Genomic DNA, 16,793 nt, shown 5'->3' with positions numbered 1-16,793 from the left:
AGAGAGAGAGACCTGTGCTTGCAGTAAAGGCAGTCGTATGTGAGCGAGGAGCGAGGGCAGGTGTGGTTGCCGGGTGGAAACGTCATGGCGGACCCAGCTTAGCAATGCTGTAACCACGGTTTCCTCGTCTGGAACATTCATATCGTCGGAGGACAACAATCTGTCCATCTCGTCTAGCGGGAGGAGGAGAAACTCCTGACCTTTAACCACCTCCACAAACTTCTCCTGAGAGAGAGGGGAGAGAGAGAGAGAGAGGAGAGAGGGAGGAGAGAGGGCGGAGAGAGGAAGAGAGGAGAGGAGAGAAGAGAATCAGGGAGAGGAGAGAAGAGAATCAGGGAGAGGAGAGAAGAGAATCAGGGAGAGGAGAGAAGAGAATCAGGGAGAGGAGAGGAGAGAAGAGAATCAGGGAGAGGAGAGGAGAGAATCAGGGAGAGGAGAGGAGAGGAGAGGAACAGAGAGGAGAGGAGCAGAGAGGAGAGGAGAGGAGAGGAGAGGAGAGGAGAGGAGAGGAGAGGAGAGGAGAGGAGAGGAGAGGAGAGAATCAGGGAGAGGAGAGGAGAGGAGAGGAGCAGAGAGGAGAGGAGAGAGGAGAGAGGAGAGGAGAGGAGAGAGGAGAGAGGAGAGAGGAGCAGAGAGGAGCAGAGAGGAGCAGAGAGGAGCAGAGAGGAGCAGAGAGGAGCAGAGAGGAGCAGAGAGGAGCAGAGAGGAGAGGAGAGGAGAGGAGAGGAGAGGAGAGGAGAGGAGAGGAGAGGAGAGGAGAGGAGAGGAGAGAATCAGGGAGAGGAGAGGAGAGGAGCAGAGAGGAGCAGAGAGGAGCAGAGAGGAGCAGAGAGGAGCAGAGAGGAGCGGAGAGGAGAGGAGAGGAGAGGAATAGAGACGAATAGAGCAGCTTTTCCAGTCACCATAGCAACCCTCCATGGAAACAGTAGTTGTGATGATAATGGGGAGACCGTGTGTGTGTGTGAAGTGAACGGAAAACACGAAAGAGGAAGGGGAAATAAGAATGGGAGTGTGTACCTACCATGGTGTAGCTGTGGGCAGTGTGGTGGAGGTGTGTACAGCTCTGTGTGTCTGTGGGAGTGTGTACCTACCATGGTGTAGCTGTGGGCAGTGTGGTGGAGGTGTGTACAGCTCTGTGTGTCTGCGTAGCTGCGTATCCCCAGACAGTTAGACGGGTGGAGCTGTTTGATGAGGAAGTTACAGCAGGCCTGGACGACTGACTGGAGCTGGAGGAGACATGATACTGACAATATACACTCTATAGTGTCCTCTCTCAACTCCACACGACCTGGAGAGGCACAGAGAGAGACAGAGAGAGAGAGGCACAGAGAGAGAGAGACAGAGAGAGAGAGAGAGAGACAGAGAGAGAGAGGCACAGAGAGAGAGACAGAGAGAGACAGAGAGAGAGGGAGAAAGAGAGAGAGACACAGAGAGAGAGAGAGAGAGACAGAGAGAGAGAGAGACAGAGAGAGAGAGAGAGAGACAGAGAGAGAGAGACAGAGAGAGAGAGAGACAGAGAGAGAGAGAGAGACACAGAGAGAGAGAGAGACAGAGAGAGAGAGAGAGAGAGAGAGAGATACATAATTTGATTACTTTTGTTGCTAAGAATTGAAATGTAAACTTGTAGTGTATTCAATATTTAAAAATACTTGTGTCACACACACACCCGACAGTTTATTAGGTACACCGGAAACCCTCATATATACACTCAGAGGCTCTATAGGGTTGAGGACTGGGGGGACTGACCAGGACACTCAGAGGCTCTATAGGGTTGAGGACTGGGGGGACTGACCAGGACACTCAGAGAGGCTCTATAGGGTTGAGGACTGGGGGGACTGACCAGGACACTCAGAGAGGCTCTATAGGGTTGAGGACTGGGGGGACTGACCAGGACACTCAGAGAGGCTCTATAGGGTTGAGGACTGGGGGGACTGACCAGGACACTCAGAGGCTCTATAGGGTTGAGGACTGGGGGGACTGACCAGGACACTCAGAGAGGCTCTATAGGGTTGAGGACTGGGGGGACTGACCAGGACACTCAGAAAGGCTCTATAGGGTTGAGGACTGGGGGGGACTGACCAGGACACTCAGAAAGGCTCTATAGGGTTGAGGACTGGGGGGACTGACCAGGACACTCAGAAAGGCTCTATAGGGTTGAGGACTGGGGGGACTGACCAGGACACTCAGAAAGGCTCTATAGGGTTGAGGACTGGGGGGACTGACCAGGACACTCAGAAAGGCTCTATAGGGTTGAGGACTGGGGGGGACTGACCAGGACACTCAGAAAGGCTCTATAGGGTTGAGGACTGGGGGGACTGACCAGGACACTCAGAGAGGCTCTATAGGGTTGAGGACTGGGGGGGACTGACCAGGACACTCAGAGAGGCTCTATAGGGTTGAGGACTGGGGGGACTGACCAGGACACTCAGAAAGGCTCTATAGGGTTGAGGACTGGGGGGGACTGACCAGGACACTCAGAGAGGCTCTATAGGGTTGAGGACTGGGGGGACTGACCAGGACACTCAGAGAGGCTCTATAGGGTTGAGGACTGGGGGGGACTGACCAGGACACTCAGAGAGGCTCTATAGGGTTGAGGACTGGGGGGGACTGACCAGGACACTCAGAGAGGCTCTATAGGGTTGAGGACTGGGGGGACTGACCAGGACACTCACTGTCATGTTCCAGGCTGTTTGTTTTTCAACTCCTCATTTGTCCAGTGTTGATGATGTCGTGTCCACTGGAGACACTTCTTCTTGTTGTTAGCTGATAGGACTGGAACCCGGTGTGGTCGTCTGCTGTAAATAGCCAATCCGCAAACGTTTCTTACTGAATCCGACGTGCCTGGCCCCGCCCATCACACCACGCTCAGAGTCACTTAGTTTCACACGTGTTGCCCAGTCTAAAGTCCAAAGGAACAGTAACTGAATGTCTTGACGCCCTGTCTGTAGGAGCCATCCATTATGGTGAATGGGACGGTGTACCTAATAAACTGTCCGATGGAAAAGTAACTGAATGTCTTGATGCCTGTCTGTAGGAGCCATCCATTATGGTGAATGGGACGGTGTACCTAATAAACTGTCCGATGGAAAAGTAACTGAATGTCTTGATGCCTGTCTGTAGGAGCCATCCATTATGGTGAATGGGACGGTGTACCTAATAAACTGTCCAGTGGAACAGTAACTGAATGTCTTGATGCCTGTCTGTAGGAGCCATCCATTATGGTGAATGGGACGGTGTACCTAATAAACTGTCAGATGGAACAGTAACTGAATGTCTTGATGCCTGTCTGTAGGAGCCATCCATTATGGTGAATGGGACGGTGTACCTAATAAACTGTCCGGTGAGTGTGTGTGATATAAATAGTATAGTGCACTTCTTTTGGCCTGAACCCTACACAGGGGTGGTGTGTAATTGTGTGTACCTGTGTAAGCGTATTGTACCAGCACCCACAATGCATCAGGGTCCACCCCCTCCATCTTAACCTCTTCCTGTTTGGCCTCTCGGACATCACTGGTGAACATGGCCGCAAAGTAGTCAGACACCGACGACAGGACCAGTCTGACAGGAAGGAAGGGAGGGGAATTCAGATGGAGAGAGAGAGAGAGAGACAGGACCAGTCTGACAGGAAGGAAGGGAGGGGAATTCAGATGTTCAGACCAGAGAGAGAGACAGGACCAGTCTGACAGGAAGGAAGGGAGGGGAATTCAGATGTTCAGACCAGAGAGAGAGACAGGACCAGTCTGACAGGAAGGAAGGGAGGGGAATTCAGATGTTCAGACTAGAGAGAGAGACAGGACCAGTCTGACAGGAAGGAAGGGAGGGGAATTCAGATGTTCAGACCAGAGAGAGAGACAGGACCAGTCTGACAGGAAGGAAGGGAGGGGAATTCAGATGTTCAGACCAGAGAGAGAGACAGGACCAGTCTGACAGGAAGGAAGGGAGGGGAATTCAGATGTTCAGACCAGAGAGAGAGACAGGACCAGTCTGACAGGAAGGAAGGGAGGGGAATTCAGATGTTCAGACCAGAGAGAGAGACAGGACCAGTCTGACAGGAAGGGAGGGAGGGGAATTCAGATGTTCAAACCAGAGAGAGAGACAGGACCAGACCACTGTGACTGACCCAAAATTAAAGAAAGCTTTGACTATGTACAGACTCAGTGAGCATAGCTTTGCTATTGAGAAAGGCCGCCGTAGGCAGACATGGCTCTCAAGAGAAGACAGGCTATGTGCTCACTGCCCACAAAATGAGGTGGAAACTGAGCTGCACTTCCTAACCTCCTGCCCAATGTATGACCATAATTAGAGAGACATATTTCCCTCAGATTACACAGATACACAAAGAATTCGAAAACAAATCCAATTTTGATAAACTCCCATATCTACTGGGTGAAATTCCACTGTGTGACATCACAGCAGCAAGATTTGTGACCTGTTGCCACGAGAAAAGGGCAACAAGTGAAGAACACACACCATTGTAAATACAACCCATATTTATGCTTATTTATTTTCATCTTGTGTCCTTTAACCATTTGTACATTGTTAAAACACTGTATATATATAATATATATATATATATAATATATAACATTTGTAATGTCTTTGTCTTTATTGTTTTGAAACTTCTGTATGTGTAATGTTTACTGTTAATTTTACTTTATATATTCACTTTATATATTATCTACCTCACTTGCTTTGGCAATATTAACACATGTTTCCCATGCCAATAAAGCCCTTGAATAGAGAGAGACAGAGAGACAGAGACATAGAGACATAGAGACATAGAGACAGAGAGATAGTACTTCGCTCCATTCATCATCATTTTCCCCTCGATCCTGACTAGTCTCCCAGTCCCTGCTGCTGAAAAACAAACCCCACGGCATCATGCTGCCACCACCATGCTTCACCGTAGGGATGGTGCAAGGTTTCCTCCAGACGTGAAGCTTGGCATTCAGGCCAAAGAGTTCAATCTGTTGTCATGACGTTGGCCTGTTGGTCAGGTTTATGACCCCCATAAATACCTTCCCCCCCCTTTCCTCTCACTCTACTAACCAGTTGAAAATATGCGTTGGTACTTAAAGAATATGATGTCAGACCAGTTGTCGTCTGGGACATTATTACTGATGATAGGACGACATAAACTGTATCTTGGAAAGTCTACACATTCTAGTTATCAGATTCACATGAAATGTTTAAATATGAAACTATTTGTGAAAAGATTAAATGTAATTTTAGCTTCTAAATGCGAGAATTGTTTCCGTAAGGTAAATTCTGTTCACTGCGTGGCCCCGCCCAAGTGAACAGACATTGGTTGTAAACTATGAAACACACCTTTCTCTCCCCACTACATAAGTCCCTATTAACGAAATTAACATGTGTTCCCGGGGACGTGAGGACGACGGTCTATACGTTAAATGGGGCCTATATCAAACTACAGAACTAAGCCAACTTCAGCGTGAGCTTCAAGTATGGCAACTTGGTATGAACTTTGAACTCTTATTCACTAAAGAAGTGATACCTCCTAGCCGTTGAGTGAGCAGCAGCAGCAGCTGTAAACGCGGACTAGGAAAGGACGGACAAAGAATCTCTTCTACCAAACACACGACGGTACCACAACGCATCCGTTCTACCAGACATTCTTCAAAAGGACAGGAAGATCTCTGTTGGCCAACACGGCCTTCCATCTACAACCAACCTATTGAAGCAGCGCTCAGAGTAAATATTTCTTGCATTTTCCCTTTTTTCCAAAATGGGCGGTTATTTCAAATGCATAAGATTCTGTATTTACGATAGCACAGCTTCACGAGGTCCAATCAGAGACCAAATTCCTTTTATTCCTCAGTCTTCCCGCTCTTTCACTCAAACCCAACCCCCTTTCTTTGTGTAACCAGCCGTCATATCTGTTCCGTCCACTAGGGACGTTTTCTTTTATGACATCCTTAGTAATCAACGTATGATCCATCCTGTGTATGTGTAATTCCGTGTGACTGTTTAGGTATTTAGTAAATAAATAATGAAACCAAATGTTGTATTGCTGATTCAACTTGTTAGCCAGGGTTCATGAAGATAACCAAGAATTTACAACTTTCAGATGAGACTGAATAAGGTGATGATTAAATAGACTGTTATTGATGTAAAATATTACTAGGTCTTTAAGAGTTTAATCAGAAGATAACAGCTCTATAAATATTATTTTGTGGTGCCCGACTCTCTAGTTAATTACATTTACATGATTAGCTCAATCAGGTAATATTAATTACAGAGAAATGATTTTATAGAATAGCATGTCTTATCACTTCATCCGCCATAGCAAAGACACGGCACTTGGTTTCATCAGACCAGAGAAAATGGTTTCTCATGATCTGAAAGTCTTCAGGTGCCTTTTGGCAAACTCCAAGCGGGCTGTCATGTGTCTTTTACTGAGGAGTGGCTTCCGTCTGGCCACTCTACCATGAAGGCCTGATTGGTGGAGTGCTGCAGAGATGGGAGAATTTTCCAGAAGGACATCCATCTCCACAGAGGAACTCTAGATCTCTGTCAGAATGACCATTGGGTTCTTGGTCACCTCCCTGACCAAGGCCCTTCTCCCCCGATTGGTCAGTTTGGCCGGGTGGCCAGATCTTAGAAGAGTTTTAGTGGTTCCAAACTTCTTCCATTTAAGAATGATGGAGGTCACTGTGTTCTTGGGGACCTTCAATGCCGCAGACATGTGTTGGTACCCTCCCCCAGATCTGTGCATCAACACAATCCTGTATCGAGGCTCTACGGACAGTTCCTTCAACCTTGGGTTTTCTGCTCTGACATGCACTGTCAACTGTGGGACCATTTATAGACAGATATGTGCCTTTCCAAAATCATGTCCAAATCAATTAAATTTACCACAGGTGGACTCCAATCAATTTATAGAAACATCTCAAGGATGATTCATGGAAACAGGATGCACCTGAGCTCAATTTAGAGGCTCATAGCAAAGGGTCTGAATAGTTATGTAAATAAGGTATTTCTGATTTTTAATTTTTAATACATTTGCACACAAAAAAAGCTTTGTCATTATGGGGTATTGTGATGTCATTATGGGGTATTGTGATGTCATTATGGGGTATTGTGATGTCATTATGGGGTATTGTGATGTCATTATGGGGTACTGTGATGTCTTTATGGGGTACTGTGATGTCATTATGGGGTACTGTGATGTCATTATGGGGTACTGTGATGTCATTATGGGGTATTGTGATGTCATTATTGGGTATTGTGATGTCATTATGGGGTATTGTGATGTCATTATGGGGTACTGTGTGTAGATCAATGAGGCAGTGTATTAATTGAAATATATTTTAGAATGTATGTAACATTAAAATGTGGAAACAGTCGAGAGAAGACATTGTCAAATCAAAACAGGGGGCGTGTTCACTGGAGGTAGAAGCTGTCAACTCAGTTTTTCACAATTCCTGACATTTAATCCTAGTAAAATATTCCCTGTTTTAGGCCAGTCACCACTTTATTTTAAGAATGTGAAATGTCAGAATAATAGTAGAGAGAATGATTTATTTAAGCTTTTATTTATTTCATCACATTCCCAGTGGGTCAGAAGTTTACATACATTCAATTAGTATTTGGTAGCATTGCCTTTAAATAGTTTAACTTGGGTCAAACGTTTCGAGTAGCCTTCCACAAGCTTCCCACAATAAGTTGGGTGAATTTTGGCCCATTCCTTCTGACAGAGCTGGTGTAACGGAGTCAGGTTAGTAGGCCTCCTTTCTCGCACACGCTTTTTCAGTTCTTCCCATACATTTTCTATGTGATTGAGGTCAGGGCTTTGTGATGGCCACTCCAATACCTAGACTTTGTTGTCCTTAAGCCATTTTGCCACAACTTTGGAAGTATGCTTGGGGTCATTGTCCATTTGGAAGACCCATTTGAGACCAAGCTTTAACTTCCTGACTGATGTCTTGAGATGTTGCTTCAATATATCCACATAATTTTCCTTCCTCATGATGCCATCTATTTTGTGAAGTGCACCAGTCCCTCCTGCAGCAAAGCACCCCCACAACATGATGCTGCCACCCCTGTGAATGACAGTTGGGATGGTGTTCTTCGGGTGTAATTAGCCTCCCCCTTTTCCTCCAAACATAACGATGGTCATTATTGGCCAAACAGCTATATTTTTGTCCCCATGTGCAGTTGCAAAGCGTCGTCTTGCTTTTTTATGGCGGTTTTGGAGCAGTGGATTCTTCCTTGATGAGCGGCCTTTCAGGTTATGTCGATATAGGACTAGTTTTACTGTGGATATAGATACTTCTGTACCTGTTTCCTCCTCTTATACTTGCGTACTATGGTTTGTACAGATGAACGTGGTACCTTCAGGTGTTTGGAAATTACTCCCAAGGGTGAACCAGACTTGTGAAGGTCTACAAATGTTTTTCCTGAGGTCTTGGCTGATTTCTTTTGATTTCCCATGATGTCAAGCAAAGAGGCATTGAGTTTGAAGGTAGGCCTTGAAATACATCCACAGGTACACCTCCAATTGACTCATATGATGTCAATTAGACACCATTTTCTGGAATTTTCCAAGCTGTTTAAAAAGGCACAGTCAACTTAGTGTATGTAAACTTCTGACCCACTGGAATTGTGATAGAGCGAATTATAAAATGAAATAATCTCTCTGTAAACAATTGTTGTAACAATGATTTGTGTCATGCACAAAGTAGATATCCTAACTGACTTGCCAAAACTATAGTTTGTTAACAAGAAATTTGTAGAGTGGTTGAAAAACGAGTTTTAATGACTCCAACCAAAGTGTATGTAAACTTCCGACTTCAATTGTGTGTGTGTGTGTGTGTGTTACCTGTGAGCAGGTATCCTCCTGTCCCCTGCCACCAGAGTGACGTCACACAGCTGCTTGGTTCGGAGGTAGGTCTCCATCCTGCTGAAGGTCAGGTCTGCGTGTGTGTGAGCCGTGTACACACACTCGTCGGGGGACGCACACGGTTCCATCGACACACATGAGGACAGCGTTGCGCTGCTGTTGGAAGTCCTACACACACACACACACACACACACACACACACACACACACTTTCAAGATAGTGTTTTAATTGTCAGCCTATGGCAACCAAGACCATAGCATGACACACACTGCAATTTAGTCTGCAATTTAGTCTGCTGGCTCCTGAGATAATTGAGACATGGATTGTGTAGGAGTGCCATTCAGAGGGTGAATGGGTCAGACTAAATATTTAAGTGCCTTTGAACGGGGGTATGGTAGTAGGTGCCAGGAGCACCGGTAGGAGGTAGGAGGTGCCAGGAGCACCGGTAGGAGGTAGGAGGTGCCAGGAGCACCGGTTTGAGTGTGTCAAGAACTGCAACGCTGCTGGGTTGGGACAATCCTGAATGAATCGTGAATAATGATGAGTGAGAAAGTTGCAGATGCACAAATGTCATACCCCCAAGACATGCTAACCTCTCACCATTACAATAACAGGGGAGGTTAGCATACCCCCAAAACATGCTAACCTCTAACCATTACAATAACAGGGGAGGGGTTAGCGTACCCCCAAGACATGCTAACCTCTCACCATTACAATAACACAGGAGGTTAGCATACCCCCAAAACATGCTAACCTCTCACCATTACAATAACAGGGGAGGAGTTAGCATTTGTTGGTGGGGTTGTGATATTTATGCCTATAACTTTCTCACATATTATTTACGACTCATTGAGGATTATCCGTAATCATTGTAGCATTCACATTAAAACGTAGAAACAAATTCTATTTTTTTTATTAACAATAAAAGTGACTAAAATAACACAATACATTATTTACCGTTCATTTCTATTGGGCTCAAAATAATCAGAAACACAACCAAAACAAACAGCAAATGAATCCAACAAGTTGTAGTCACATGTAGTCATAATGTGCTATGAATATGGGGACCAAATACTTTAAGTGAATTTGTCCCAATACTTTTGCTTCCCTAAAATCTGGGGGGGGGACAATATACACAAAGTGCTGTAATTTCTAAACGGTTCACCCAATATGGATGAAAACACCCTGAAATTAACGATTAACCGAAATGTCTGTTATTTTTTTATTTTTTTTAAAAACAACCAATTGACCAACGTTGGTTAAATTATTTTAATTCCATTTCGTTCTTTCTTTCTCCTGTGAGCTATGCAGTTTCTGTAGAGAAATCCGATCAAGCATGAACTGTAACATCGTGGTATGGGACTTGTAGTTTTCAACAGGCCAATGTTCTATGTAGTTTAGTGCAAAACAACTCGGTAATTAACTACAATAACTAGAATCCATTGTTGCGCCCGCTTAAATTTATAATTTTTTAAATAATTGAACAGAAACCAAATCAACCTCAAAAAAACACAAAATCGCTAAACACCACCTCGAATTAAAAGCTGACAGTCTGGACTGGTCTCCTCATAGTCATTGTATCATTTCCAATCCAAAGTCCTGGAGTACAGAGACAAAACAACAACACAAATTGTCACGGTCCCAATACTTTAGGAGCTCACTGTAAATTGCACAAGAATTATACATTTGTATAGACCCACAGCGAGCCTCCTATATACGGTAGACCCACAGCGAGCCTCCTATATACGGTAGACCCACAGCGAGCCTCCTATATACGGTAGACCCACAGCGAGCCTCCTATCTACGGTAGACCCACAGCGAGCCTCCTATATACGGTAGACCCACAGCGAGCCTCCTATATACCGTAGACCCACAGCGGGCCTCCTATATACGGTAGACCCACAGCGGGCCTCCTATATACGGTAGACCCACAGCGGGCCTCCTATATACGGTAGACCCACAGCGGGCCTCCTATATACGGTAGACCCACAGCGGGCCTCCTATATACGGTAGACCCACAGCGGGCCTCCTATATACGGTAGACCCACAGCGGGCCTCCTATATACGGTAGACCCACAGCGGGCCTCCTATATACGGTAGACCCACAGCGGGCCTCCTATATACGGTAGACCCACAGCGCGCCTCCTATATACGGTAGACCCACAGCGCGCCTCCTATATACGGTAGACCCACAGCGGGCCTCCTATATACCGTAGACCCACAGCGAGCCTCCTATATACGGTAGACCCACAGCGGGCCTCCTATATACGGTAGACCCACAGCGGGCCTCCTATCTACGGTAGACCCACAGCGGGCCTCCTATCTACGGTAGACCCACAGCGGGCCTCCTATCTACGGTAGACCCACAGCGGGCCTCCTATCTACGGTAGACCCACAGCGGGCCTCCTATCTACGGTAGACCCACAGCGGGCCTCCTATATACCGTAGACCCACAGCGGGCCTCCTATATACGGTAGACCCACAGCGGGCCTCCTATATACGGTAGACCCACAGCGGGCCTCCTATATACGGTAGACCCACAGCGGGCCTCCTATCTACGGTAGACCCACAGCGGGCCTCCTATCTACGGTAGACCCACAGCGGGCCTCCTATCTACGGTAGACCCACAGCGGGCCTCCTATCTACGGTAGACCCACAGCGGGCCTCCTATCTACGGTAGACCCACAGCGGGCCTCCTATCTACGGTAGACCCACAGCGGGCCTCCTATATACGGTAGAGCCACAGCGGGCCTCCTATATACGGTAGACCCACAGCGGGCCTCCTATATACGGTAGACCCACAGCGGGCCTCCTATATACGGTAGACCCACAGCGAGCCTCCTATATAGACCCACAGCGAGCCTCCTATATAGACCCACAGCGAGCCTCCTATATAGACCCACAGCGAGCCTCCTATATAGACCCACAGCGAGCGTCCTATATAGACCCACAGCGAGCGTCCTATATAGACCCACAGCGAGCGTCCTATATAGACCCACAGCGAGCGTCCTATATAGACCCACAGCGAGCGTCCTATATAGACCCACAGCGAGCGTCCTATATAGACCCACAGCGAGCCTCCTATATACGTTAGACCCACAGCGACCCACAGCGAGCGTCCTATATAGACCCACAGCGAGCGTCCTATATAGACCCACAGCGAGCCTCCTATATAGACCCACAGCGAGCCTCCTATATAGACCCACAGCGAGCGTCCTATATATACCCACAGCGAGCGTCCTATATAGACCCACAGCGAGCGTCCTATATAGACCCACAGCGAGCGTCCTATATAGACCCACAGCGAGCCTCCTATATACGTTAGACCCACAGCGAGCCTCCTATATACGTTAGACCCACAGCGAGCGTCCTATATAGACCCACAGCGAGCGTCCTATATAGACCCACAGCGAGCCTCCTATATACGTTAGACCCACAGCGAGCGTCCTATATAGACCCACAGCGAGCGTCCTATATAGACCCACAGCGAGCCTCCTATATAGACCCACAGCGAGCCTCCTATATACGTTAGACCCACAGCGAGCCTCCTATATACGTTAGACCCACAGCGAGCCTCCTATATACGTTAGACCCACAGCGAGCCTCCTATATACGGTAGACCCACAGCGGGCCTCCTATATACGGTAGACCCACAGCGGGCCTCCTATATAGACCCACAGCGAGCCTCCTATATAGACCCACAGCGAGCCTCCTATATAGACCCACAGCGAGCGTCCTATATAGACCCACAGCGAGCGTCCTATATAGACCCACAGCGAGCGTCCTATATAGACCCACAGCGAGCGTCCTATATAGACCCACAGCGAGCGTCCTATATAGACCCACAGCGAGCGTCCTATATAGACCCACAGCGAGCGTCCTATATAGACCCACAGCGAGCCTCCTATATACGGTAGACCCACAGCGACCCACAGCGAGCGTCCTATATAGACCCACAGCGAGCGTCCTATATAGACCCACAGCGAGCGTCCTATATAGACCCACAGCGAGCCTCCTATATAGACCCACAGCGAGCGTCCTATATAGACCCACAGCGAGCGTCCTATATAGACCCACAGCGAGCGTCCTATATAGACCCACAGCGAGCGTCCTATATAGACCCACAGCGAGCCTCCTATATACGTTAGACCCACAGCGAGCCTCCTATATACGTTAGACCCACAGCGAGCGTCCTATATAGACCCACAGCGAGCCTCCTATATACGTTACACCCACAGCGAGCGTCCTATATAGACCCACAGCGAGCGTCCTATATAGACCCACAGCGAGCCTCCTATATAGACCCACAGCGAGCCTCCTATATAGACCCACAGCGAGCCTCCTATATACGTTAGACCCACAGCGAGCCTCCTATATACGTTAGACCCACAGCGAGCCTCCTATATAGACCCACAGCGAGCCTCCTATATACGTTAGACCCACAGCGAGCCTCCTATCTACGGTAGACCCACAGCGGGCCTCCTATATACCGTAGACCCACAGCGAGCCTCCTATATACGGTAGACCCACAGCGGGCCTCCTATATACGGTAGACCCACAGCGGGCCTCCTATATACGGTAGACCCACAGCGGGCCTCCTATATACGGTAGACCCACAGCGGGCCTCCTATCTACGGTAGACCCACAGCGGGCCTCCTATCTACGGTAGACCCACAGCGGGCCTCCTATCTACGGTAGACCCACAGCGGGCCTCCTATCTACGGTAGACCCACAGCGGGCCTCCTATCTACGGTAGACCCACAGCGGGCCTCCTATCTACGGTAGACCCACAGCGGGTCTCCTATCTACGGTAGACCCACAGCGGGCCTCCTATATACGGTAGAGCCACAGCGGGCCTCCTATATACGGTAGACCCACAGCGGGCCTCCTATATACGGTAGACCCACAGCGGGCCTCCTATATACGGTAGACCCACAGCGGGCCTCCTATATACGGTAGACCCACAGCGAGCCTCCTATATAGACCCACAGCGAGCCTCCTATATAGACCCACAGCGAGCCTCCTATATAGACCCACAGCGAGCCTCCTATATAGACCCACAGCGAGCGTCCTATATAGACCCACAGCGAGCGTCCTATATAGACCCACAGCGAGCGTCCTATATAGACCCACAGCGAGCGTCCTATATAGACCCACAGCGAGCGTCCTATATAGACCCACAGCGAGCGTCCTATATAGACCCACAGCGAGCCTCCTATATACGTTAGACCCACAGCGACCCACAGCGAGCGTCCTATATAGACCCACAGCGAGCGTCCTATATAGACCCACAGCGAGCCTCCTATATAGACCCACAGCGAGCCTCCTATATAGACCCACAGCGAGCCTCCTATATAGACCCACAGCGAGCGTCCTATATAGACCCACAGCGAGCGTCCTATATAGACCCACAGCGAGCGTCCTATATAGACCCACAGCGAGCCTCCTATATACGTTAGACCCACAGCGAGCCTCCTATATACGTTAGACCCACAGCGAGCGTCCTATATAGACCCACAGCGAGCGTCCTATATAGACCCACAGCGAGCCTCCTATATACGTTAGACCCACAGCGAGCGTCCTATATAGACCCACAGCGAGCGTCCTATATAGACCCACAGCGAGCCTCCTATATAGACCCACAGCGAGCCTCCTATATACGTTAGACCCACAGCGAGCCTCCTATATACGTTAGACCCACAGCGAGCCTCCTATATACGTTAGACCCACAGCGAGCCTCCTATATACGGTAGACCCACAGCGGGCCTCCTATATACGGTAGACCCACAGCGAGCCTCCTATATAGACCCACAGCGAGCCTCCTATATAGACCCACAGCGAGCCTCCTATATAGACCCACAGCGAGCGTCCTATATAGACCCACAGCGAGCGTCCTATATAGACCCACAGCGAGCGTCCTATATAGACCCACAGCGAGCGTCCTATATAGACCCACAGCGAGCGTCCTATATAGACCCACAGCGAGCCTCCTATATACGGTAGACCCACAGCGACCCACAGCGAGCGTCCTATATAGACCCACAGCGAGCGTCCTATATAGACCCACAGCGAGCCTCCTATATAGACCCACAGCGAGCCTCCTATATAGACCCACAGCGAGCGTCCTATATATACCCACAGCGAGCGTCCTATATAGACCCACAGCGAGCGTCCTATATAGACCCACAGCGAGCGTCCTATATAGACCCACAGCGAGCCTCCTATATACGTTAGACCCACAGCGAGCCTCCTATATACGTTAGACCCACAGCGAGCGTCCTATATAGACCCACAGCGAGCCTCCTATATACGTTAGACCCACAGCGAGCGTCCTATATAGACCCACAGCGAGCGTCCTATATAGACCCACAGCGAGCCTCCTATATAGACCCACAGCGAGCCTCCTATATACGTTAGACCCACAGCGAGCCTCCTATATACGTTAGACCCACAGCGAGCCTCCTATATACGTTAGACCCACAGCGAGCCTCCTATATACGGTAGACCCACAGCGGGCCTCCTATATACGGTAGACCCACAGCGAGCCTCCTATATACGGTAGACCCACAGCGGGCGTCATATGTTGAATGCTGCTTGCTATACAAAGTTGACCATTCAGTAAAAATCTATAGAGAATTTAACTTTGTACAAAAAGTAGGCTACCTAACAGACAGTAGTCTACCTAACAGACAGTAGACAGGCTAACAGACAGTAGACAGGCTAACAGAAAGCTAACCAAAAGTTAGCTGAAACACAGACCTACGTTAAAGCACCGAGAGGAGACAACAAGCTAAACTCATTCTCCTCATACCTGCAGGAGCTGGAGGCAGTGTCGTCGTGGTTATTATTACTCTCTGTTCCGGTCAGTCCCGTCTCCTCTTCAGCTACGGGAACAGACGCCTCCGGTACCGCCGGTTGGAGGAGCGATGAGCCGTCCGCGGGGCGCTCTATGTCTGTTACCGGCCGAGAGTGAGAAACAGACAACCGGGTGACCCACGGACAAGAGGAATGTCCAGCTGCCGCGGCTGCAAACGCTGTTACCGGGAGGTTATCAGTGGGACTCCCAACATAATTATCCGTAAACTTGCTGTTATTGGCGTTGCATGAACTATTACCACTACAACTACCGTTACCGCTAGTTCCAACTGCTACTATGCAGTTATTTCCTGTACCGGTGCCGTTAACGGTTCCGTTACTGGTAGAACAGACACTAACAGAGGGGCTCTGGTACTCTCCGGGGCTGGCCCCTGCTCCTCTCCCGGTAAAGAAGTCTCCTAGCGGGGGGTTGTGGGGCGGGGGAACCGCCGGGTGACCGAACCACCTCCATCGACTCCGGAGGATCTGCTTCACATCGAAGTCTTTCCGCAGAGAAGAGGAGCTGGAGCCGCTGGTTGACATTCAGGCTCTGGAGACCGGGAGAAATGTCCCGGAGCTCGTATCTAGTTACCGTCGCTTACTGTACTACAGCTCTCTATGAAACCCCACGGTTACAACTGAGGAAGAGAGGCTTGAGGAGGAGAAGGAGAAGAGGGAGAGAGAGAACGGAGGAAGAAGAGAGAGAGAGAGAGAGAGACAGCACTCCGTTCTGTTTCCAAAAGAACACGGTGTAGGAGTTGTCTATTCTCCTCTCCCTCCTATGCTGGTGCTCACCGACAACACGCACACACCCTCTCTCTCTCTCTCTCTCTCTCTCTCTCTCCACGTTGCAACGGCACAACGGAGCTCGTAATTGGACCACTATCTCTTTGTGTATAAAATGACCACCTCCACACACAGTCCTTCATCCATACGAAAGGGAATTTATTCTGTCAAACGCTTTATGCACAAACCAGGCAACATTTACACACATGGGAAATATAATATCCTGGTGGTATAGGACACTAAGGTGTGTGTGTGTGTGTGTGTGTGTGTGTGTGTGTGTGTGTTAGG

The 16,793-nt window shown here is 48.7% G+C and overlaps 1 protein-coding gene across 4 annotated transcripts in view; it reads right to left on the bottom strand.

Annotated features, from left to right (window-relative positions):
* LOC110511479 (kelch-like protein 5) overlaps nucleotides 1-16,524 on the bottom strand; it is a 46,467-nt gene extending 29,943 nt beyond the window's left edge. The window contains exons 1-5 of one of the 4 annotated variants that reach the window (XM_036934400.1): nucleotides 15,676-16,521; nucleotides 8,843-9,031; nucleotides 3,422-3,558; nucleotides 1,092-1,288; nucleotides 13-225 (exon numbers count right to left, since the gene is read on the bottom strand). In XM_036934400.1, coding sequence (XP_036790295.1) covers nucleotides 13-225; nucleotides 1,092-1,288; nucleotides 3,422-3,558; nucleotides 8,843-9,031; nucleotides 15,676-16,262 — 1,323 coding nt within the window. In that variant the 5' untranslated portion in view covers nucleotides 16,263-16,521. Of the gene's footprint in view, nucleotides 1-12; nucleotides 226-1,091; nucleotides 1,289-3,421; nucleotides 3,559-8,842; nucleotides 9,032-15,675 lie in introns of all 4 variants that reach the window. The other 3 variants (XM_036934398.1, XM_036934399.1, XM_036934401.1) reach the window with 3 other exon arrangements.
* Nucleotides 16,525-16,793: the final 269 nt, after the last annotated feature.

Source organism: Oncorhynchus mykiss, chromosome 10, assembly GCF_013265735.2.
Source record: "Oncorhynchus mykiss isolate Arlee chromosome 10, USDA_OmykA_1.1, whole genome shotgun sequence".
NCBI lineage: Eukaryota > Metazoa > Chordata > Actinopteri > Salmoniformes > Salmonidae > Oncorhynchus > Oncorhynchus mykiss.
Note: the sequence above shows the minus strand (reverse complement) of the source record. Positions and strands in the feature narration are given on the sequence as shown.